The sequence below is a fragment of the Armigeres subalbatus genome, chromosome 3 (genome assembly GCF_024139115.2).
Source record: "Armigeres subalbatus isolate Guangzhou_Male chromosome 3, GZ_Asu_2, whole genome shotgun sequence".
Taxonomy (NCBI): Eukaryota; Metazoa; Arthropoda; class Insecta; order Diptera; family Culicidae; genus Armigeres; species Armigeres subalbatus.
In genome coordinates, this window is record NC_085141.1 from 107957924 (window position 1) to 107982944 (window position 25021).

At 42.3% G+C, this 25021-nt stretch overlaps 4 protein-coding genes across 7 annotated transcripts in view; 2 read left to right on the plus strand and 2 right to left on the minus strand.

Moving 5' to 3' along the window:
* Positions 1-1295, plus strand: part of LOC134224816 (protein polybromo-1) — a 40454-nt gene extending 39159 nt beyond the window's left edge. For all 4 annotated transcript variants that reach the window (XM_062704402.1, XM_062704404.1, XM_062704401.1 and 1 more), the window contains one exon: positions 768-1295. In XM_062704402.1, the coding sequence (XP_062560386.1) occupies positions 768-1069 (302 nt within the window). In that variant the 3' untranslated portion in view covers positions 1070-1295. The remainder of the gene's footprint in view (positions 1-767) is intronic.
* LOC134224818 (D-amino-acid oxidase-like) lies at positions 1138-11893 on the minus strand. The gene is made up of 4 exons (XM_062704407.1): positions 11604-11893; positions 9691-10200; positions 9429-9628; positions 1138-1471 (listed from the first exon to the last, which is right to left on the minus strand). The coding sequence occupies exons 1-4, from the start codon at positions 11792-11794 to the stop codon at positions 1335-1337; spliced, it is 1038 nt and encodes a 345-aa protein (XP_062560391.1). The 5' UTR covers positions 11795-11893; the 3' UTR covers positions 1138-1334.
* Positions 11894-12126: 233 nt separating this feature from the next.
* On the minus strand, positions 12127-24423 carry LOC134224817 (D-aspartate oxidase-like). The gene is made up of 4 exons (XM_062704406.1): positions 24094-24423; positions 23808-24017; positions 12451-12944; positions 12127-12395 (listed from the first exon to the last, which is right to left on the minus strand). Exons 1-4 carry the CDS (start codon positions 24288-24290, stop codon positions 12247-12249), a joined length of 1050 nt encoding a protein of 349 aa, XP_062560390.1. The 5' UTR covers positions 24291-24423; the 3' UTR covers positions 12127-12246.
* LOC134224819 (mucin-2) overlaps positions 22486-25021 on the plus strand; it is a 261218-nt gene continuing 258682 nt past the window's right edge. The window contains exon 1 of the mRNA XM_062704410.1: positions 22486-22835. The gene's annotated coding sequence lies outside the window, so the exon portion shown is untranslated. The remainder of the gene's footprint in view (positions 22836-25021) is intronic.

A 25021-nucleotide genomic window follows, 5' to 3' on the forward strand; every position in this document is an offset into this window, starting at 1 on the left:
ATTATGTTAAGCTTTACTAGTGCTCTCGCAACAGTTATAACACAGATAAACAGACGTCTCACTTAGAACAAATAGCAATTAAAATAATCGTCACGGAAACATTGACGCCCAATGCTAAATTCACTGTATGTGGTCAAGCGGCAACCAGATGGCGGTAGTGCGCAAACGTCAAACACAAGCAAAATCGATCGAAGCGCCATCGGTGGCCGATTGACCACCTACAAAAAATTAAATCTGCCGTTAAAAAGGTGAACGATGGAACATGTGTTGAGTGAGACGTCTGTTTCTCTGTGGTTATAACATTTTTCAATTAAGCTTCTGAAATGAGCAAATGAGTGAAGCTCTTATTATCTTATCGTTCAAAGTCTGCACTTGACTGCCTGTAACCGCATATTTGTCTCATATTCGCTGTTTTTTCTTTGTCTTTATTTAAGAGATTTTCATCCCGAGGCAGGCTCATCTCTTGTATCGAGATATCTGCTAGGTTTTCTATACATATGGAAAAAATATGCAATTGCAGATATTCGAATTCGCCAAACTAATGTACAATTTCTTTTGGTCCGCTAATGAAAAAATAATAAGAAGTGATAATAACATCTATCAAAAGCTATCCATTGCAGTGCAGACCAATTGTTCTACAGTTTCAACTACATTTAAAATGAATTTTCAATGCTCAATTGATACTACATTCCCAACAGGCATGCGAGATACTGTCGCTACTGATTCTAACCAATATTTCACTCCGTGCTTAATATTTCTCCTAACAGTCGTCCCAACACCACCTGCCGAACCACTATTCGTCACCGTGCCACCCCGGCCCCAAAGGGTGCTCCATTCGGAAGCGTACATTCGGTACATAGAAGGCCTGCAGAACAATTCGGAGTACATAACACCGTGGCAGAAAACTCTGACTGCAACCCGTGAGTCAATTCCGAACCAAGATGTCAGCCGACTGCCGGTGCATTGGCTTGGCAAGAAGGGTCGCGAAAAACCGGAAGCTGTCGTCGATGCAATCTGGCAGTTGCGTGGATTCCTGATGAAAGACGTCATCCAGTTTGATCGCTTCTGAATCTCTTCAAACGCGTAAGTTGATTGGAATTTCTTTCCACGAAAGATTACAAAATGATGATACTGCAGTTTAGGTAGTTGGTAGTCCAGTTGCGCATATCTTTACAAGTTGACGATACGCAAACTGCTATTGTGTTAAGATTTTCTTTATTCGAAACTTATCATTATCAGCTATTATGAGGAATATATCTGTTTGTGTGTTATAAGCGACGCACCTCTAACGGGAATTGAGCGTTAGTTGATTGAATCCGAACACGCCCGGTATCTTATAGTTTGGATTTGTTATTGTCATCTATACCAAGCGTTTGGCTAAGCTCCAAAACTTCCGCTCCGCAACCCCAAGCTAACGTTACCCCACATCCACCGTGGCCGTAGTTATGGATGATCGGCACTTTTAGATTACCTGAAATAATGATATTCCGATTAATAAGTATAGAAATAGTAAAGCTATGCATTGTTTGTTGTGATCCTGTTTGGATGGGTGTCCTACGAAATGCTGAAGCACATAAGGCTAAATACTCATATGGCTGAAATCTTGAAAGGCTGAAAATCTCACAAGGCTAAAAGTAACAGAAAGCTGCTAAGTGTTAAGAGGCTGAAATGTATTGAAAGGCTGAAATTGGTAGAATGAAAATAATCGCAATTGTACGATGGAATAAAAGTTGAGCGGTGGAATAGTGAATAATGAAACCATATACCGCCATTGGGGGTGAGAATGGGTCATCGCTCTCACCGACAGTCTGCTGGTCGGATACACAAATCGTTCAAAAAGGTGTCTTTTATTTTAGTTTACTTGTCCTCAGATACATTCAATCTATTCTACAAGCATTCTAAGTAGTTGAAACAGTGACCCATTCTCACCCCCATTTGGCCCATTGTCACCCCCGACGACGGTACATAGAATAAAGTATAAAGAGTAAAAAATAAAGAATGAAGAATAAATAAAAAATATATAATAAGGAATAAAGAATAGAGAATGAAGAATAAAGAGTAAAGAATAAAAAATAAAGAAATAATAATAAAAGTTTAAGAATAAAAATAAAGAGCATAGAATAAAAAAATAAAAAATGTATAATAAAGAACAAAAAGTAAAGAAAATAGAACCAAGAATGAAAAATAAAGGAAAATGGAAAAGAAGGAATAAAGAAGAATTCAGAAGGAAGAAAGATGGCGGAATAAAGGAGGAAGAAAAAAGATGAAAGAAGGAATCAAGAAAAAGATAGAAGGAAGAAAGAAGAAGGCAGAAGGAAGAAAGAACAAGGCAGAAGGAAGAAGAAAACCCCAGAATAATCCACCTAGCGTTGGTGGTGCCTTTCTCGCATTTAGTTAAGACACCAACCTTATATGGGGTTTATATGGTCCGATGTATGTACCATTTTCTTCATAACTTTTAAACGCAATGACCGATCGTTATAAAATTCAATAGTGATCAACAAGGCTTTGTTCCCTGTCGAATGAAACTTGTTGCGAAAACATCGGTTAAGGATTATTATACGAAAAGTTGTCTCATGTTTTTGATAGCTTTTGTGCACACACATATACACACACATACATACACACGGACAGACAGACATGTGCTCAGTTCGTCGAACTGAGTCGATTGGTATATAATACTATGGGTCTCAGAGGCTTCTATAAAAAGTTCGTTTTCGGAGTGAAATGATAGCCTTTCGGTACAACTTAGTTGTACGAGAAAGGCAAAAAGGAAAAAGGAATAAGTAAGATGGTAGAATAAAGAAGAAAGAATTAAGAACGGGGAAAAAGAAAAATGGAAAGATGAAAGGAAGAAATAAGACGGAAGAAGTAAGAATGAAGAAAAAAGGTAGATGGCAGATAGAAGAAGGAAGAATGAAGAATGATGGAGGAAGAAAGAAGGAACAAGGAAGAAGAAAGATTAAAGAATGAAGAAGGAACAACAAATAAGGAAAAAGAAAAAAAATAGGGTAGAAGGAAGAAGGGAGAAAGATAAAGAAAATAAGAAAGGAAAAAGAAAGAAAACAACAAGGAGAATGAAAAAGGAAGAAGAAAAAAAATGAAAGAAAGAAAAAAAAGAAACAAGGAAGGGAGAAGAAAAAATAATAAAAGCAAAAAAACAGAGAGAGAAGAAAAAAAAGATAGAACGAAGACAGAAGGAAGATAGAGAAAAGACGGAGGAAGAAGCCAACAAAAATGAACTGAAGGAGAAAAAAAAGGAAGAAGGGACAAAGGAGGCCTTCTTCAACTTCTGGGCCGATAACGGGATAACGGAAACCGCCATCGGCCCGAGCTCGGAGAGAGAAAAATGCTCTCTCACAAAAAGCTTTATTCCATGTTTACGTTTAGAAAATGCCATAAACAAAGGGTCTATGAATGTCAAGCAAACAGAGAATGACTTAGCAAGATGGCTTATTCCGGAGAAAAAATAAAAAAAAGAACTTAAATTTATCTTTAAGAAAAAACTTAAAAATCTCTTCCTTGACCTAAAATATGGGGTAACCTGCAGGCTTCCGTTATGACAATAAATAAATTACAAAATTTTCCGATTTCGACACTTTTAGGGATACTTTCATTGTAAATTAGATTATGGGTGAATAGACTGCTTAAAATATCATAAACCTGTGAAATGGGAGAAATTTGTGATGCTCTTTTTTCGAACGGCATTTTCTCAATGTTTACGTTTTGTGTGTAGGCCCTTTTTAATTGTTAGACGAGAAATGGAGACGAATAAAGGAAGAATAAAGAAGGACTAAGAAAAAAAATAGAAGCAATCTTGGAAGGAATCAAAAATCAAATGCAAGAACCATAATTTTGATTTATTTAAGTTTGTGCTCTATCGTCAAATGTAAATTTTTCCATTAAAATCTCGCTTAACTTTTCAAAAGGACCTAAGTAACATTTTTTTCATGAATTATTTTGAATAGCGCAATCAATAGCTTTCATGTTGTTCTGTTGATTGCGCTATTCAAATTAATTCACAAAAAAAAATGTTACTTAGGTCCTTTTGAAAATTTAAGCGAGAAATCACTTTCTCGCGTACTTTCAGCTTTTCGTGTTTCAGCTTTATGTAAATTTTTAACTTTTTTTGCCTTTCGTTTTTAGCCTTATGTGAAAGTCTCTTTTCTATTCTAGTCTCTCTATGTTGATAATAAGCGGGCCAATCAACACAAACCTGTTGTTGGAATAAAATAACACAATGCAATGGTCATATGAGGTAGGTACATCTTCTATTGTTTTTTCGACTGTTAGAATTAGGAGCCGCGCAGCATAAGGGACGTTCACGCTAGTTAAAACAGTGGCCCATTTTCACCCCCATTGGATCAATTGCACCTTAGCAAAGATCGAGCAACCTTAGGGAAGATCGGGTAACCAACCCCGGTGGTAACTATGGTCGTATGCTGACAGGGAAGGGGGGGTTTGCTCCTCTCCTCTTGCAAATCTTATTGAGCGTCTGTTCTCCATGTTAGGGGCGGCTGATCATCGTCCGAGTGCCAGCGAGGGACTCTAAGTGAAACTGTGCACCATGGTCCACCGGAAATAAGGAGGAATGGTCCTCCGGAAATTTAGGGGGTTTGGTGTCAGGCCCTGCAAGCCAGCCTTTAAAAATCATAAGCAACGAACAATCAACAAGAGAGTACGGACCAGAACCATCGGCGAAGACCACTGCGACGAAAAGGGACTAGCGATTGGAAACTCGGTTCGTGGAACTGCAAATCTCTCAACTTCATCGGGAGCACACGCATACTCGCCGATGTGCTCAAGGACCGTGGATTCGGCATCGTAGCGCTGCAGGAGGTTTGTTGGAAGGGATCAATGGTGCGAACGTTTAGAGGTAATCATACCATCTACCAGAGCTGCGGCAACACACACGAGCTGGGAACAGCTTTCATAGTGATGGGCGATATGCAAAGGCGCGTGATCGGGTGGTGGCCGATCAATGAAAGAATGTGCAGGTTGAGGATCAAAGGCCGGTTCTTCAACTTCAGCAAAATCAACGTCCATAGCCCACACTCCGGAAGCACTGATGATGATAAGGACGCATTCTACGCGCAGCTGGAACGTGAGTACGACAGCTGCCCAAGCCACGACGTCAAAATCATCATAGGAGCCTGTCATAAGACGAGTTTGAACAGTCCCATTGAATTCCACCACTTAATTGTATCCTGACAGATACGTATTTCGACCTCAACAGTAAGGCCGTCTTCAGTGTCTTGTACTTGACTCGACTTGAAGAAAATGATGCGCTTAATGCTTAGGTATATAGCGCATCAAGCGAGTAGAAATAAGCACCGTAGTAAGATAAGTACCTAGATAAATTATTATACCTACGCATAGTATAAATAGTGTAAGCTGCGATCATTTTCTTCAAGTCGAGTCAAGTACAAGACACTGAAGACGGCCTTACTGTTGAGGTCGAAATACGTATCTGTCAGGATACAATTAAGTGGTGGAATTCAATGGGACTGTTCAAACTCGTCTTATGACAGGTGAAAACATTCCACTAAAAAGCTCAAAATAATTTTCTTATCATCATAGGAGATTTGAATGCTCAGGTTGGCCAAGAGGAGGAGTTTAGACCGACTATTGGAAAGTTCAGCGCTCACCGGCTGACGAACGAAAACGGCCTACGACTAATTGATTTCGCCGCCTCCAAGAATATGGCCATTCGCAGCACCTACTTCCAACACAGCCTCCCGTATCGGTACACCTGGAGATCACCACTGCAGACAGAATCACAAATCGACCACGTTCTGATTGATGGACGGCACTTCTCCGACATTATCGACGTCAGGACATATCGTGGCGCTAACATCGACTCTGACCACTATCTGGTGATGGTTAAACTGCGCCCAAAACTATCCGTCATCAACAATGTTCGGTACCGACGACCGCCGCGGTACGACCTAGAGCGACTGAAGCAACCTGATGTCGTCACTGCATACGCGCAGCATCTCGAGGCAGCGTTGCCGGAAGAGGGTGAGCTCGATGGGGCCCCTCTTGAGGACTGCTGGAATACAGTCAAAGCAGCCATTAACGACGCAGCGGAGAACAACGTCGGGTATATGGGTCGAAGTCGACGGAACGATTGGTTCGACGAAGAGTGCAGACAGATTCTGGAGGAGAAGGACGCAGCGCGGGCGGTCGCGCTGCAGCAAGGTACCCGGCAGAACGTGGAACGTTATAGACGGAAGCGGAGACAGCAGACCCGCCTTTTTCAGGAGAAGAAACGCCGCCTGGAAGAAGCGGAGTGCGAGGAGATGGAACAGCTGTGCCGTTCTAAAGATACACGCAAATTCTATCAGAACCTCAACGCATCCCGCAAAGGCTTCGTGCCGCGAGCCGAAATGTGCCGGGATAAGGATGGGAGCATCTTGACGGACGAACGTGTGGTGATCGAAAGGTGGAAGCAGCACTACGAGGAACATCTGAATGGCGCTGAGAGTACAGGCAGTGAAAGTCAAGGCAGCGGAGGAGATGACTACGTCAGTTCAGCGGACGATGGAAGCCAACCAGCCCCCACCTTGAGGGAAGTTAAGGATGCCATTCAACAGTTAAAGACCAACAAAGCCGCTTGTAAGGATGGTATCGGAGCTGAGCTCATCAAGATGGGCCCGGAAAAGCTGGCCACTTGCCTGCACAAACTGATAGTCAGAATCTGGGAAACCGAATAGCTAACGGAGGAGTGGAAGGAAGGGGTTATATGTCCCATCTACAAGAAAGGCGACAAACTGGAGTGTGAGAACTTTCGAGCGATCACCATCCTTAATGCCGCCTACAAAGTGATATCCCAGATCATCTTCCGTCGTCTGTCACCACGTTTTTCACAGCGCCTATTTTTAGCTCAAAGAGCCTTGTTCCGTGTATACTGCTGAGCTAGCAGCTATACACTATTCACTTAAGTCAGCTATACACTATTCACAAATCGCGTCCCTACCTCATGACCACTTTTTCATTTTTACCGACAGTCTAAGTTCACTGGGGGCTGTTCGATCAATGAAGCTGGTTAAGCGCTCAACGTATCTTCTGAACGAGATACGGAAAGCTTTGAGTGCTTTATCAAAACGGTCGTACACAATAACCATGGCTTGGGTCCCTTCACATTGCTCGATTCCGGGAAATGAGAAAGCTAAGGTGGGCGCTATGGAAAATGATATTTACGATCGCCAAATCACCTTCGATGAATTTTTCACATTAGTTCGTCAAGAAACCTTGAACAGCTGGCAACAGAAATGGACAAATGGGGAGTTGGGTAGATGGCTGTATTCAATTCGCCCTCAGGTGTCGAAGCGCCCATGGTTCAAAAAATTGAAAATGGGGCGAGCCCTCATTCGAACCATGTGTCGTCTAATGTCCAATCACAACATTTCAAACGCACATCTTTTCAGAGTGGGGCTCTCAGAAGGCAATCTTTGTGTTTGCGGCGCAGATTATCAGGACATTGACCATGTCGTGTGGGCGTGTGATTAGCATCGTGGCCCCAGATCTACGCTAAATGAACATCTCCGGGTCCGAGGAAAACAATGAAAACCTATTAGGGAAGTGTTGGCGGGTCTTGACCTCGAATACATGTCCCTTGTCCACCAATTCTTGAAAGTAGCAGATGTCGTACCCCATCACGAATGTCTTCTTCTTGTTGCTCATCAATGTCTGTCGTTATTTCCTCTCGTATTTCTTCCTTTAGTTGTCCACCGAGAAAATATTTCTCGCTTAACTTTTCAAAAGGACCTAAGTAACATTTTTTTCATGATTTAATTTGAGTACTGCAATCAAAAGCTTTCATATTAGTCTGTTGATTGCGCTATTCAAATTAATTCAGGAAAAAAAATGTTACTTAGGACCTTTTGAAAAGTTAAGCGAGATTTGTTTATTCCGTTACAGATAAAACATCGTTAGAGCATCATTATCGGTCGCGAGCATTTTAATCACCCGCGCAGCGCTTTCATTTTAGTTTCGTCACTCGTTTCCGTATCGGTCACTATTTTCGGCTCTCAATTTGGTTGCTGTATTCCGTACCGGTGACGTTTGACAGTTGACAAGTGTCAAGTAATGATACTGCGCTGCCAAACGGTTTAAACTCACCACCGGTAATCTTGCTCTTAAGCATCTAATGTCGTTTTCGTTTTTGCGGTGTAGCTACACTCGTGCTACACTTTTGCACCGAAAATGTTCGTTTTTGATTTTCATGCTTCATCAGTGTAGCATTTTTCTTGCACTGAAACAAGCAGTGTAGCACCAGAAAAAATCAGAGTGTGCCGTGTAGTGTAGTTTGTTGTCAAGTTTCTCACGTTGTTATTGTTTTCTTTTTATGGTATCCAACAGGTATCCATAACAAACAAACCCAACTGCACTCAAAACGTTCGTTTTTGCCGTGCAAAATGCTGCACTAAACGGTGTCGCTACACCTCAAAAACGAAAACGACATAAACCATGTAACCATTAGAATCGTAATTAGTCAATACCTTAAATCCCTTTCCTTTCACTTTGTGTTATTGTATGCCCTAACATCGACCAAACCGCGAGTTTTTCGGTTCCCCAAAACTAACATTATTTATAAGAATCAAGAAAAAAAATTGTACTAGAAACATGATTTCCGCTCCATAGCGCTTTACGGCAAATGAGCCTCTCAAATAAACATAAGAATAAAAAAACAAAACATCACCTTTTACAATATCAATTCTAATAAAAATACAATATTTACGCTTGTTCGCCAAGAAAAGCACCCCTTAATAACCCATCCAAACTTTAACTCCAGATATCTAAGGTATCTAATCATCACTTCCCACCCAAATCCCCACTGATCGTAAGGACCTGGCCAGGTGTTGAACAAAGGGATCGTTGAATGAAAAAAATGCGAAGCTCCAGGCTGTTTTTCTGGCACATCTAACGTCCCTATCGATAGCCAACCCAGGATAGTGTGCGGTCAGATATGCTATGCTAGAAAGCAAGGCTCAAACTGATTTTTGACATTTGATTTTCGTCTTGGGTCATATAATGACCCATCCGTATTGAATTGGATATATACAACAAATCAGTTTTTTCTACAAAGCAAAGATTGCAAATAACCCTGGATATTTGCGAGAAACATAATTTACCCATATATTCAGGTAACATTTCAATAAATAGATCGAAAATAGAAATAACTATTTATAACTCCTTGCCGAGCTTTCAATTCCCAACACAGCTGATAGACCGGAATTATAAATATCGAAGCTACTACTGTGACCTTCAATTGCGTTGCATCACTCAGAAAAACACCGCGCTTATCTCATCGCAACTAGTTGCACGTCGTTACCATGGCATGTAAAGTCTCGTGCAATTTCTTTTGTAACTGCATATCATTATCAGTAATCGCGCAAAAAACAAACAGTGGAATATTCCCTTACCTGCTTTGTAGTGTTCCAATTCTAGTCGTACAGTACTACGACCCGGCCGCAATCCCACCTGTTCCTTAACCAGCGAAGCATTCTTCAAACTTGGCAGCATTCGTTCGCAACCGTCGAAAATGAATTTGCTGTCTTCCTTGCTGACATTTCGGTTGAAATCATTCATCTGATGGGTTCCACCCAATATCACCGTTTCAGTGCTGCAAGTGAATACATACAAAGGTTTCGTCAATCCTTCCAGCCACATCACCAATTATCATACTTTGGTATCACATAGTTCCCATCGTCACTATCGTCCAGGATGATCTCGAAAACCCAAGGCGCGCTAACTCGCGCGATCTGTCCCCGTATCGGTAGCATGTCCCCATCGCCAAGCATTGTCAACGAACCCAATCCGGTGCAATTGACGATCAAATCCACAGTTCGATTGCGCAGAACACTTTCGATGCTATCCACCTTGGTCTGGATGAATTTTCCGCCCACGTTGATGAATCGGTTGAACAAATACGGTAGCAGCCCCATCGGCTGGCACGTAAAGGTCGCAAAGTGGTAACCGCCAGTGTAGCTTCGGCCGTGCTCGTAGCTCAAACGATCCAACTCCTTCTGCGACAGTTTGACGCAGCCGAACACGATATCCTTCCAGGAGGGTTCCGGGTAACCTTTAGGGTCCGTTGTGAGCCGATAGCAGGGCTGCAGACTGATTCCTAATCGAGCGGCAAGCCCGTTCTTCCACAGCTGGTGGAAGAAGACGTGAGTATCCGCGGACCATTTTCTGTAAAGTAAAGTTATGCATTGAGCATTGCCGAAATTAATGGTAAACATTTGTTTTCTATTGATATAGAATAAATTCCGAGTAGTCCATTCGTTGATCCGGGGCCAATGTGATGGCCTTATGGGTTTTTGATCAATTTTACCAAAAACCTTCTTAGTCACATGTGCTGAGACGCAGTACTTGGAAAGGAGGTCGAGAATAGTAAATCACACGAGGCAGGATTAATATTGTTTTGTTTAAGTAAATCGAAAAATTTATCATTCCCACGTACATTATTTTCGGTCGTAGAAGGTGTTCTTGGTGGAAATTCTTCCTCGCTGCCTCCTTTCGAAATATTCGCCGCACTTGACTACAGTTTTTCAACAAAGAACTGTTTCACCGTGACTTCTTTCAACGCAACGTGCAGATCTATTTGGATTAGATGCGACCCAAAACACTAGGAAAGCACCGTTTCAATTTTTGCTAACCATGTTGTAATTATCGCAGAACTCTGCGAGCAGCTATCAATTTTCTCTCATTTCTTTGCAACCGTATTGTCCCATTATTCGATCATAGTTCGATAGCTCGAAATTTTAGTCCCGATCTTCGCAATGAAGTTGTCTATACATAACATGGCATCACCCAAGATGAATACACCACTAGGTGTTCCAATCTGCCAAATTCACGATTCAGCCATCTTGGATTTTAGTATGGAAGAGCCAGCCGGTTTGTTTATGTTTTGCACCGAAAATGAATTTTTCACCCCCGCCTTCTTCTCGCCCATAAATTGGGCAGATTGAAACACCTAGCTGTGTATTCATCTTGGCATCACCCTTTGAATAGAATTTTTCTACGACAGCTTTTTGCATTTGCTGTATGAGTTCTTTGTCTTGTAAATCGGCACATCGGTTGTAACAAAACATTGGAATATGGTTAGATTTCGAACCCAAGAGGCTCTTATTTCATAAATGCATGAAGAGTGTTTTTTGTTGAGCGCTTAGTAGTACATAGTTCCCTATCAACCAATTTTAACTGTTGTATTTGAAAAAAATATGGTCTATGAAACCTCATTAAACCCTAATTACTACTTGGAAGCATTACATTCACATCAGATTATGTTTACGACTATACTCATTTCAGCTGAGCTCAAATCGGTGCTGTGTCATTTTATCAGCCAGTCGATTTTTTTGGTGTACAGTATTCATTACATTAATAACCAACGTACATGTGTAGTTGTCCATTTTTTAAATTTTAGATTCTTCTAAATACATGCTCAAAATAATTACTCAATGCCAAATGAACACAATAGCTGGACTCAGAAAATGTATCAATTTATTCAATTGAATTCGTCTTAGAAACGAGTTGCAAAGTGCCCAGAGATCTATCGGCAGCGAAGACGCTTTAAAATAATAAAAAATACCTACACGATCTTATGATCTGGAGTTTTTCCACAATAGTATGGACCCCAGAGCCCCGCCGACACATCACCAGTTGTGTTGGGAGTTACATCCTCCGAGATCAGCGTAACTTTTGCCACATTATAGTAATACTCAGCCAACTGGACGGCAGCACTTAGACCGTTAACTCCGGCTCCGAGAACTACAATCTGTTTCATCTTATGCGTGATCTTTGTCTTCCTTTCTACCTTTCACGATTAATACCTTTCTTTTGTAATAGCACTTATTTCATTGATAACCGAACGCGAACTAAGCGTGCCATCGCCTTCGTAGTGCTAATTTAAATAATCAGCGTCCCATCCTTATCAACACGCGTCCTTCTTCTGAAGAGCTCACTACATACAACCGGGTTCCTATCTATCTCTCATTAATCCCTCCAGACAAACATAAGCATCTCACCTCAACCGGTGGATGGGTGTCGGGTACCGGTCTCTGGGAGCTATCATTTTTCTCTACTCTGAAAGAAAGCTCTGTGCAAACGACTCGCAAATCTCGCAAATATTTTGTTTATATTTCCTCTATCGCTAGGGGGCTACAATGCAATGGCAAGAGTTTTTAATCAATTCCAATCAACAACGCCACGGTGCTGATAAAATGTTAGACTTCTCATTCACAGTTTGCATCTGTTTATGCGAGAGCTGTTCTCGACGATAACGCTGCGAACCAATCCGAGAACCTCACCAGCGCATCCCCAGGAAAGAGTTATGCCACTGCCCCCGTGACCGTAATTGTGTATCACCGGGAAGCGATCGCCATTATCTGAAAAAGAAAAACATATTAATCTTTTGTTTTCCATTGCTCCTCTGGCACCCACCCGACATGATCCATTCTACCTCCAGTCGAATCCCCTTACGCAACGGTCTCAGTCCAACGAATTCGCCTTTGATCGGTGCCCGTTCCAAGGCAGGCACAATCCCATGGCAGCCTCGCTTAATCTTATCCGTGTCTTCCTGTCTCGCTTTGAGCTCGTAGTCGTCCATCTGCTTTATGCCGCCCATCGTAACGCTACCCGTGTTCGGGATAACATACCCTGAGTCGTTGCAGAACACGTGGAATATCCACGGGGCTTCAACGCGACGGACCTGTCCTCGACAGGGACTGATATCTAGGTCGTTGAGCAGCTCACGCGTTCCAATTCCCAAACAATTGATCACCACCGCGTTGATGTTTGGTGGTTCTCGGAGAAGCTCTTGGATGGACTCAATCTTTTGCTGTCGGAAAACTGTTCCACGCGCTTTCAGAGCAGTTGTATAGACTGCCATTAACTTCGTTGGTTCACATGTGAAAGTAACAAACTCAATTCCGGACCTGTAAATTGCACATAAAAGTTAATTTCTACATTTATTTGGTTTTTAGTTATAGGAATTAGAAGGCAATATGAGTCGTAGTTACGCTTAAAATTAAAACTTACTAGATAGAATGATCAAAAATGTGTTCAAATTTATTGAGTCGACATTCGTAGGGAATGGATTGGATTCACTGAGTAGGTTTCATAATAAATATAGGAACGTGGCGCGGGCTTATTTTGCTACCATATATTATAATGATGGTAGATGAACAATATAATGACGGCTTCATTCTCGATAATGTTTACTAATAGATAGGGAATAGGCGTAATGAAGCTTTATTTTGCCACCGAAAAGTGAATCCTATAGCTGACTCATAACTAATCATTAGTACATTATAGATAATAACAGTTAGTTTGGAAACGATTAAGCTACTTGTTAGAACATGATAATATTTTAAGACAACCTCAACAAGGAAATGACAATAAAATATACTAAATGCATGGACAGTTTCCACTTCTTACAAGGCATAACTTACATTGAGTTTGATAGTATTGACATAGAACAAAAACCATGAAGAACCGATAACTAAGTAATTCTACGAACGCAAACCTCATATCTTCTGACCATAAAGACAAGAATGACATCGTACAGATCCATCTATATGATTACGAATAAGATAATGGAAGAGAATATCTAACAGAATTTTAATTATAATGTCTTTTAAGCCAGTCCAAAAGTGTCTACGGACGACATAATCCTTGTACGGCTGCACTATGGGGAAAAGGGTGGCCATTAATCGAGAAATGTAATATCTCCAATTTGTCTGATTTATATATCATTTGAAAGTATATACCCTAGATAAGAGAATCGGCAAATATTGAAGCGCTATGTTTATTCAGTCAAAAGATATAGGCTGGTGTTCCGTAACAATGGACCATAAGACTTGGTGGAGGGTAATCGTCGTTAACTTTGGAATGACACGGAAGTGTCCTTGGATTACGATTCCCTTGGATGGATGGATCTTCGGAAGTGGACTGTATTAATAAAGACCGGTTCGAATTAATTAACACATTAACACTTAATTCTACTTTATTTTTGAAAACGCTCTACACTGTTCGAGATCTTATACGCGACTGTACTTAGTTCCAAATTTTCCGCTCGCACGCTCTCGTTCGCCGGCCGGCTTAATAGCATTGCGGGTCGCTGTCTTCTCAAAGTCGACGCTGCGTCAATATTGGGCGTCGCTGCTGTGACGAACGGAACATTCTCCCCCCGGTTGAGACATCGTATCAACAGAACTAGGCACAGAAGAAGAGACGATGTTGTCCTCGATAGGAAGAACTGAAACCTTGTTGATGGGCCGGCGGTAGGTTGCTCCATTGCTGAATACGTCAACGGCTCGGACTAAGCCGTCATCACCTGGATACACAGCTGTGATTCTGCCCAGTTTCCAACTGAGCGGTGGTTGGTTCTTATCGTGGAGAAGGATTACCATTCCAGGCCGCAGATTTGTTGTTACATGTAGGTTTTTCTTACGTGGCTGAAGAGTATTGAGGTAGTCCCTAGACCACGCTCGCCAGAAATGCTCACGCATTAGTTGCAGATGCTGCCATCTATCAAGTCGGTTGACCTTGATATCTTCCAAGGATGGCTCGGCTGGAGCATTCAAGAGTCGACCTATCAAATAATGAGCTGGTGTAATTACCTGTGGGTCTGATGAATCACTGGACAAACTGAACAATGGACGAGAGTTCAAAATAGCTTCTATCTCCGTCAGAATAGTCGCCATTTCTTCAAACGTGAGTTTTACATTGCCCACTATGCGCTTCAGGTGGAATTTCGTCGCCTTAACTGCTGCTTCCCAGAGACCACCGAACTCTGGTGCGTCCGGTGGAATGAATTGCCACTGGATTTCCCGAACTTGGCAAAACTGTTGGATTTTCTTCACCACTTGTTGGTCTTGGAATTGCTGGTATAACGCATGTAGTTCATTCTCCGCTCCGTGGAAATTAGTAGCATTGTCCGAATGTATTTGCTGTACCATTCCTCTTCTGCTAACAAATCTTCTTAATGACGCCAGGAAGGCATCAGTTGATAAATCCGATACAATTTCCAAATGCACAGCCTTCGTCGCCATACATACATAAACCGCAACATACGATTTCATCAGCATCGGACGATGTGAACCTTGTCTCACTTGGAACGGACCTGCATAATCCACCCCAGTCACAGCGAAAGGTGGTGATGGCACGACTCTTGACGACGGTAGATTCCCCATCAGCTGCTTGATTTCAACGGGATTAACACGAAAACATTTGACACAGGAACGAGCGACTTGTCGCACAGTAGATTTCGCGTTCAGGAGCCAGTATCTTTGGCGAATAACACTGATTAAACCAGTTTGACCAACGTGGAGATGTTCTACATGCAACGCACTAATCATTTTCTTTATTACAGGATCTTTGTCGGGAATAATGAGTTGATGCTTCGATGCAAACGGCAATTTAGAGCGATCCAATCGCCCTCCGACTCGTAGTAAGCCGTTATCATACACTGGACTCAGGTTGCTAAGGGTGAAATCAGGAGTGATTCAGTTTCATTCTAAATTTTCGACCACTATTCTAGTTTGAATCTGGAGCAAAATAGAACAAACTCGCTGGTTTCCCCAGCAGTGTTCTATTCATGTTTTTCAAATTTTCAATTAATTGAAATCATTATGTTACTGCCAAGAAAGGTGCTGGAATTGCAAAGTGGATTGATCCGTAGATAAAATGACGCATCCATACACCAAAACAATTGAAAAATATTTGAATCTCGTGATTCAATCGTGGTTCAAATCTGCAGAAAATAGAACGGAGCGTTATACCAGTTTTATTTTTTTGACAGTTGACTGGTATAAAAACTGAATCTAGAACAGCTGCTGGGAAAATTAATGTTTCAGATTCATATTCAAACTGACAGCCCCGAACGATTTGAATCACTGCTGATTTTACTCTAAGACGCTTACATGTTTGTTTGGAAACCACTCGTTGAATTTCATCGCCGAAATGCAAACGCTGGATCACTTTCACGATTGCTTCTGATGCTTGACGAAGTTCTACGATAGTGAGAGGAATTTGTTTCACCGGATTCGATGTCCGGATACCCCGGCAGTTGCTGATAAACCTCAAAACATATCCCATGATACGTTGGATTTTCCTAAACGAACTATGATGCAGGAAGAATGGAAAAGGGTCGCAGCTACTTTCAGGCGTTGCAACATGAGCTTTAAGCTCAGGAAGATTGTTCTCGGGAATTTCTTCAACTTCGTCGACCTCGTATGTGCACTCCTCCAGAAAATGTGGACCATTCCACCAAAGGATGTTTTGTTTCAAGTCCTCCGGCAGCTGCCCTCGTGAAACGATGTCGGCGGGATTGTTTGCCGAACGAATATAATTCCATTCATGCTCCTTGGTCTCTGTTTGTATAATCGCAATCCGATTCCTCACGAACGTTTGAAGCTGATCCAATGGCTTCTTGAGCCAAGCCAAAACGATTGTACTGTCCGACCAAAGGACAACTCTTCGAAAAGGCATCTGGAGCGCAGGAATCACTTGGGCGATTAATTGCGTCAATAGAAGGGCAGCACAAAGTTCCTTCCGTGGAATGGAAAGATCGTGCAATGGAGCGACCTTTGATTTGCTGCATAAAAGACGCAATCGTGCAGAACCATCAACGAAAATGCTTCGCAAATAGATGCACGCACGCAATGCAACACATCGTGGAACCTTGATAAGTTGAAGTTCTGGCAGCGACACTTGAAGAACAGACCATTTTTCTTGACATGTTTTGTCGATTGGATCATCCCATCCTGCTGACGTTCTCCACAGCTGTTGTACCAATAGCTTGGCAATGACGATAACCGGCGCGAAAAGCCCAAGTGGGTCGAATAACTTTGCCACCTCAGAATAAATTTCTCGTTTTGTGGCTGGCTTATCTTTCGGAATACAACTGCTAGGTGGATTAGCAATCAAAAAGACGTCGACGTTAGGATCCCACAATATACCAAGCACCTTTATCACCTCGTTCGGTCCATATTCGGTTAATGGAACCCTCCTTTCACGATCGGCTGGTGGTATGTGTTCGAGGAATTCGTTCGAGTTTGAACACCATTTGTGGATGTGAAATCCACCTCGAGCAAGAAGTAATTTTAGTTGACGTTGACACTCGATGGCTTCTTCTATAGTGTTGGCACCAGACAGGGCATCATCAACGTAAAGTCTTCACTCAGAATGCGAGCACCGATAGGAAAATCAGTGCCATCATCCTTAGCTAGCTGCACCAAACACCTCGTTGCTTGATGCGGCGCGCACGCGGTACCGTATGTAACCGTATTCAACTCAAGTACCCGTAGAGAATGGAAAGGATCAGATCTCCAGAAGCAACGAAGAAAGCGTCTGTCCTCTGGCGCCATAAGCACTTGTCGGTACATTTTTTCTACGTCCGCTGAAAAACCATAAAAGTACTTACGGAATCGCAGCGTAATGGAAAATATCCCGTTTTGCACCACCGGACCGACCTGTAGCACTTCGTTGAGCGATAATTTAGACGCCTCCGATTTGGCACTAGCGTCGAATACCACACGACACTTGGTGGTTGAGCTCGACGGTCGTAGAACAGCATGGTGTGGAAGGTAGTAGGTGCTCAAATTCGGTGGATCGTCAGCCTCCTTGATTTCCCGGCAGTGGCCAAGTTCTTCATATTGTTTGATGAATTCGCAGTATGATTGCTTTAGCTCCGGATTGCGTTCTAAGCGTTTCTCCAGCATAAGAAATCGTTTTAATGCCAGAGAACGACAATTATCTAGCAGCTCTACGTTGTCCTTGAAGGGTAATCTCACCACGAACCTGCCGGTTTCATTACGCTCGTAAGTTGACATAAAATGTGCTTCACAAGACAGTTGTTCGGGTGAAAAGGGAGACACATCCGGTACTTCCTCCATATTCCAGAATTGTTGCATCATTTTCTCAATGGTGTTGATTGACGCAACGTTGGCATGTTGAATTGCCGCATTGGAAATGTACGGCTCGTTTATCACGCCTGCTACCACCCATCCTAGATGAGTGTCACGTAGTTGAGGAAGATTCGTACCAAGGCTAAAGTGGTCAGGCTTCAAAATATCGAAGAAAAGCTCTCCTCCGATAAGCATGTCGACTTTTTCTGGATGGAAGAAACGTGGATCGGCGAGCTGGATGCCTTCTGGAAGTTTCCATGAATCAAAATCGATCCTTACGTTCGGAATAATACCAGTCACTTTGGGAGTAACCAGGCACTCAATATTTGCTTGAAAACCTCCGTAGCTTGATCGAAATTTAATGAAGACTTTATCCTGAGCTAGGCTTCTCAAAGCGTTGATTCCTGTGATTGGGACGTTAGCTTGCATCTTAGGAGCACCAAGGCGGTTTGCCATTTCCTCAGTGACGAAATTTACTTGAGACCCACTGTCAAGTAAAACTCGGCACGGATGTGGTCGGTTATGTTTGTCTATGGCTTGGACGACTGCAGTGAGCAGTAGAACGGTCTTCGATGCTGGAACATAGTTACTTGAGCAAGTAGTGGATACGGATTGATCCACCACCGGAACAGGAGGTTGAATAGCAGCTTCTTGATTGACGATTCGAGGTGACTGTGGGCAAGCGACATTTGTTTTGCCCTCTTGGCTGTTGTTCCGTCCGGTTTCTTCGTGGAGGAGGGTATGGTGTCTTTTGCTGCATCGTTGACACGTTTTGCTCGACGTACATTCTCTCGACTGATGACCCTTGCGGAGACAGTTGTAGCACAAACCAGTTGCTCGTACCTTTTCTGCCCGTTGTGTGGCAGTTAGTTGCTTGAACGTTTCACACTGGAAGTTGAAATGTCCACCACCACAGATTTGACACGACGCTTGATAGGTACTGGAGCTTGTGGTGGCTGCATTTGTTTTTAGCGGTGGCATCTTGCTAATGCTTGACATGGCTTTTGTCTTGGGAATTGTTGGCTGAGATAGAGCTCGTGATGATTCACACTGTTCCAAGATTTGGCAGTTCGTCTTGAGGAAGAAAATAGTTTGATCGTATTTCGGAAGCTCTCCTCTCTGCTGGGTGCGCTCCCAAGCCATTCGCGTTGAGTCGTCCAAAGCAGTTACGATGAGGTATACTACGATGTGTTCAGAAATCCCAATCAGCTCTTGTTTCTGGAACCGTAGACTTTCAACGTGACCGGTTGCTTCGCTCAGCAGGTTGTCCAGTTCTTTAAATGTCCCCTTCGACATTCTCTTTAGATTTAGCAATCCTCGTATATGCGATTCGACAATCACACGCTTGTTTTCGTACCGATCCGTTAGAACTCTCCAAGCTTGCTGATAATTACCTTCGTTGATTATCTTCTCATCCAGTATGCCTGAAGCGGATCCAATCAGCGCTTTATCCAGGTGGTATAGTTTTAGCGCCTCCGAATCACCCGACTGCGCCATCAAGTCCTGGAAAATCGCCTTGAATTTCGGCCAATTGGAGTAATTGCCGTCGAACGTAGGTATTGGCGCTTTTAGCGGTTGCTGCTGGATGATGACTTGTGGTTGAGGAATGGAATAGTTCGTAGGTTCTCGAGGAGTAGAATAATTTATCATTTCCTGGACACGGTTGGACAATTCACTGTGACGATCCTCGAAGCTACAGTATATTTCGTCCTGCTCATCGGAAGCTTCGTCAGGAATTAATGCCATGATTTCGCTATGGAAGTGGCTGAACTCGGTATAGATCGCCACTAGTTTTTCCTTCGTGCATTGCAGCTGGGCCAACTTCAAATTTCTCTGGTCTCGCAAGGTGAGTTGAATCCGCACAAGCTTTTGCTCGGCGTGGCTTCTTTGGCGGAACAATCCTCTCAATTTCTGCATCGTTTCCGGTGTCACTCCCTCTTCCCAAGTGAATCCATGAAATGAACCGGACGAAACAGATCTTGAGCCTTGCCCGCTTGGAGGAGGAGGCAATTGCGATTGATTCAATATCGGTACGTTTTGCGATTGCTCCTCTTGCACTTGCTTTTCTTGTACCTGCTCTCCTTGCACTTGCTTCACCGGAGAATGTTCCAACGGCATTTTCGATATAGTCTTCAGCTACTCTTCTAAACGGCAACGTAGCCCGCGATGAATGTATTATTCGGTACTCTCAATCACTTTTTACGGAAATGTTCAAACTCTTTGTCAGGCACTCGCGGTGGATTTAGTATCCAGACTCTTAGGTTACTCGCTCCGGAAATGTTCAAAGCTATTTTCACCACACTATAATCGCGACGGAAAACACTGTTCTGATTCGCAACACTAACACCGACGCAACTGTACCACTTTGAGCAAGCACGCTCTTGATTCGTCTTGTTTGAATTTTTCAAAATGGCGTCACTTTTCGAACCACGTTCGTCTTGTTTGAATTTTTCAAAATGGCGTCACTTGTCGAACCACCGAATGGGTAGTGTAGAAAACAGTAGAAAAAGATGATTTCCGGATTCAAGATGTGTAACGTGTTCTTTCGGGATGGGTTTGGCCCTCCGTGTTACTGGAGACCTCTCGTGGATGGATACCGGTCCTTCCGTTGGTAGCCACTCGATGGCTGGATTCCGATCCGGTTCGACTGGACCAATTTATGTTCCGTAACAATGGACCATAAGACTTGGTGGAGGGTAATCGTCGTTAACTTTGGAATGACACGGAAGTGTCCTTGGATTACGATTCCCTTGGATGGATGGATCTTCGGAAGTGGACTGTATTAATAAAGACCGGTTCGAATTAATTAACACATTAACACTTAATTCTACTTTATTTTTGAAAACGCTCTACACTGTTCGAGATCTTATACGCGACTGTACTTAGTTCCAAATTTTCCGCTCGCACGCTCTCGTTCGCCGGCCGGCTTAATAGCATTGCGGGTCGCTGTCTTCTCAAAGTCGACGCTGCGTCAATATTGGGCGCCGCTGCTGTGACGAACGGAACAGCTGGCAAAGTAAAAAAAGCTGATAAAAATAAAAATCGTTCCATACTTTGATTTGTATGTCATGAAGTCAATTTTTCTCCAAATATAAGGTTTTATATACCATTTCAAAGCTTAAAACCTTAGCTTTTCGATAGATTGGTTTGAATTGCACGGAGTGAATGATTCGCTTGCTTTGATAGTCTCCCATTCCAGTTTTCAACTTGACTGGCGATATACCATCTGAGACTTGAGAGAGGATTTTTTCCAAAAATGTCACGTGTCATTCGACATAATACCATTTGAATGACATTTTGCTTCTCATGCCTCACCGGCTTAAACTACATATTAAAGCCTGTTGGACACTATTGGCGAATGAAGGTTGCATGAAGAAGTTGAAGCCAAAAACTGATATTAAAAAAATGCGCGCATTTTTTGGATTTTTTTGACGTAGCACCTACGTCTTTCTTTACTATACTGGGTGTCATTTAGATTTTCGGAAATCGAGAGCGTTACGCTAAAGGGAAGATTTCGAACGTTACTAGCGCTTTTATCTTTCGATGGATTTTGAAGATTTGTATATCAATCGACACGGACACTCAGTTTCATTGAAACTCACGATTATTAACGATAAGCTATTGAAATTTTCAATTCTTGTCAATTAATAAAATTCCATTTATAACCAATTCCGTGCATTCCTAACACGGACATCAGAATGCTGTAAGTAACGGGTCTTTGGGTCCACTGCTAGATTTTCTTTATGTATAACAGAAGTTGTGCCTACCGTTTGTGAGTCATTCCAGTTTGTGGCATCAGCGCGTGCGTACTGACGTGCTTTTTGCTCGCGCATTTTTTCTCGTTCGTTCGGTATGTTTACCCAGCATGCAGTCGCCAGTAGGAGAATATGCATGAAAGAAAAGGACGCATTTTTTCATTCTATGCTTGATGAGGGTCGTATGTAGTGGTGTCGGTTGCGATTGATGCGATCGCCCATCGCATCGCTCGGAGTTCACGGCTAGAGGTGAAGCTGCGATAGCAGCGGTAGTGGATGAAGAAGAATAAAATTAGCCCAGAGAGATTTGGTCTGCTCATCCAGGGAATGTTATTAACTTCATAATCCACATCCTTCCAGAATGGGAACGAGTCATGGCATATGATGGACCGTGTGTTAAGTTGTGGTTGGTACTGAACAACACGTACATTAAAACAGAGTTATACTAAATATAACAGTTCTGATTATTCAGCAAAAAAATAAACTACATTGATGAAAATAAAAAAAAATGAATAAAAATAATTACTTTCATTCATTTGCAGAAGGCATTGGCAATTAAATGATGCACAGTCAGCAATGGTGCTGATATCCATTTTAGATTTAGTATTACATGTAAATGTTTTGAATAAGTCTGAAAAAAATAATTTCCGGAAGAATATTTTAATAAACATTATTTTTGAAGTGTATCTAAATTTAACTAAACTGCACTTTCAGTGCAGCTGCTATAAACTAATGTTTATAGCAGAAGGATGCTACCGATACCCTACCTAATAAACGGTCCGGCGTTTGTCGGCCTCTTTTGATCGCAACCCTCCAAGCGTTAACACGCATTTCTACACAACTCCGAAAACCCTTATTCTACTGTCCTCCGCGGGTGATTAATACTTATCAGTATATAATATTTGGCGACGAGGAAAAAGTAAGTGAAAACTTAGATAAAGTGCGCGTGCATAAAATCGAGTGCCTTTTGCCCGTGTTGAACAACTTTGCCTTCGTTTGGAGTGAGCAGTTTTGCCCCCGGCGGTGGCGCGATACCTGCAGGAGCAGCAAAGAATAAAATTGCCTCGGGCGGAGGTGCGGATTCTGCTGTAGTGGCAGCGAAAGGCCTGTGAAAAGAAATCGGAATTTTCCCCGACGGGGACTGTCCGGAGTAGCGGTACAGGTAAGAGAAGGTTGAAAAGCAATGTGTTAGCACGATTGTGCCCAATAAAAGCCATTTTGTGGCAGTGATCGATTCAAATGTTAGCCGGTATTAGGCTAAATATCATGTGCTGTCTTCTTCAAATGTTCGCATTTGCCTGGTATAAGACAATATGTGTTGTTTCGTCTTCTTTAAATGTTCGCATTTGCCCGGTATAAGGCAAATTGTGATGTTTTGCCTTCTTTAAATATTTGCATTTGCCCGGTATAAGACAAAGTGTGTTGTTTTGCTTTCTTTCAAATGTTTGCATTTGCCCGGTATAACAAAAAAAAATGTGGTTTCGTTTTCTTTAAATGTTTGCATTTGCCCGGTATAAGGCAAAGTGTGTTGTTTCGCATTCTTTACATACCGTCATCGGGGGTGACAATGGGTCAAATGGGGGTGAGAATGGGTCACTGTTTCAACCTCTTAGAATGCCTGTAGATTGGATTGAATGCATCTGAGGGCAAGAAAATTAAAATATAAGAGACCTTTTCAAACGATTTTGCTCTTCGACCTCCTGACTGCCGGTGAAAGCGATGACCCATTCTCACCCCCAGACCCATTGTCACCCCCGGTGGCGGTAGTCGTATTTGCAAATATGTTTTGCTTAAAAACATATTTTTTGTTGGGATTTGAATTTATATGAGTCTGGTGTAAACTCAATGATTCAACATAATAGTTAGGTGAATTTTGTGGCTTCACAAAGCTAAAGAACACATTATTGAACTACTTGTAACATTAGTAAAATTAAACCTGCAAATTGGTATTGACCGCGAAAAGTTTCACCGCGGAATAGTACTAACCGCGGAATAGTACTAACCGCGGAATGGTATACCGCCAAATAATATAAACCGCGAAATGTTATACCGCGATATGATACTGAACGCGAAATGGTTAACCGCGGAATGTTTTACCGCGAAATGTCGTACAATCCCCTGTTCATGTACCTACTTGTATTCTTGGCCATGCTCGCGGCTTAACTGCTCCAATCTTTTCTGTGTCAAATTTCCATAATGAAACACGAAATCTTTCCAGAAGATATCATCCGGCTCTTCATTCTTAGAGCATGAGATAAATGGCACCAAAGAAATCCCACACTCGTCTGCGCGTCCACTCCTCCAGAGTCTGAGGAAATATTCGTACGACTCAAGGGACCATTTCCTGAGAAAAAAAAATCATAATTTTACATTTCCATTTCAAATAATCAGATTGGTAGGTACTCAAAAGCTTATCAAACCTTAGTAGGTGTCTCGGCGAATCGCCGCTTAGATAAGGCTCCCAAAGCCCTGCAGCGACGTCGCTCGTTGTGTTGGGACTAAAGCATTCACTAATGATTTCGACCCGGGCATCCGGAAATTCCTGCGTAAGGCGAAACGCACACGATAGTCCATTTATGCCGGCGCCCAGGACGATAAACTTCAGTTTCGGCTCCATAATTGGCACATGCAGTGTTCAATATTTGATAACAACACCAGAACTTGAGCGAGTGAGTTACGTAAAGAGACTGATTGGGTAATTAACAATGCAAAGTTATTATCTGCTTTGGAGAAAGATCGGATCTGTTGAAGTGTTTTTTGTCTCATCGTTATCGATGGCTATTAATACAAAGTACTTTAAACGACAGATAAGACCATGACCATATCTTCAAATAATTCCATAGCAAGTTAATATTAGGTACCGTGACCTGCCCTAATTCCGCGCATCGCCTAATACCGTGGTTTTTATGAAAAATCAAAACCTGGCTATCATGGACATCACATTATTTGGTGAAATGTTCAAACATAATATGTTTGAACATTTCACCAAATAATACGATGCCCATGATAGCCAGGTTCTCAGTTTTCATGAAAACCACGGTATTAGGCGATGCGCGGAATTAGGGCAGGTCACGGTACGTACCTATCAGAAAAAAATGAGCACAGTTCTTTAGAAAGGGTTGAACCATAACCCCGTAAATTACGAAAGCATACTATTGGAGATAGATTGTTTGTTCCAAGTGCTGTGCTTTGTGTCTTTCGCTATGGAGACAGTTTTCTGTGCTAATTCCTCGCATCATTTCCAAGTACGCTGTCGATTCCAGAACTATAAATTTCGCATGCATTTTTTCTTGCTCGAAGTAGGGAGAATGACGGCTTTGGCAGGTTTTGTTCTATTATTGGCAGGGG

Coding starts and splice junctions, on each gene's coding strand:
- LOC134224817 (XM_062704406.1), bottom strand. CDS start 24,290: ATGGAGCCGAAACTGAAGTTTATCGTCCTGGGCGCCGGCATAAATGGA. Junction 24,018..24,093: donor TCGCCGAGACACCTACTAAG/GTTTGATAAGCT, acceptor TTTTTTTCTCAG/GAAATGGTCCCTTGAGTCGT. Junction 12,945..23,807: donor GAGCATGGCCAAGAATACAA/GTAGGTACATGA, acceptor TGCAATTTACAG/GTCCGGAATTGAGTTTGTTA.
- LOC134224818 (XM_062704407.1), bottom strand. CDS start 11,794: ATGAAACAGATTGTAGTTCTCGGAGCCGGAGTTAACGGTCTAAGTGCT. Junction 9,629..9,690: donor GGGAACTATGTGATACCAAA/GTATGATAATTG, acceptor ATTCACTTGCAG/CACTGAAACGGTGATATTGG. Junction 1,472..9,428: donor ATTGGAACACTACAAAGCAG/GTAAGGGAATAT, acceptor TCATTATTTCAG/GTAATCTAAAAGTGCCGATC.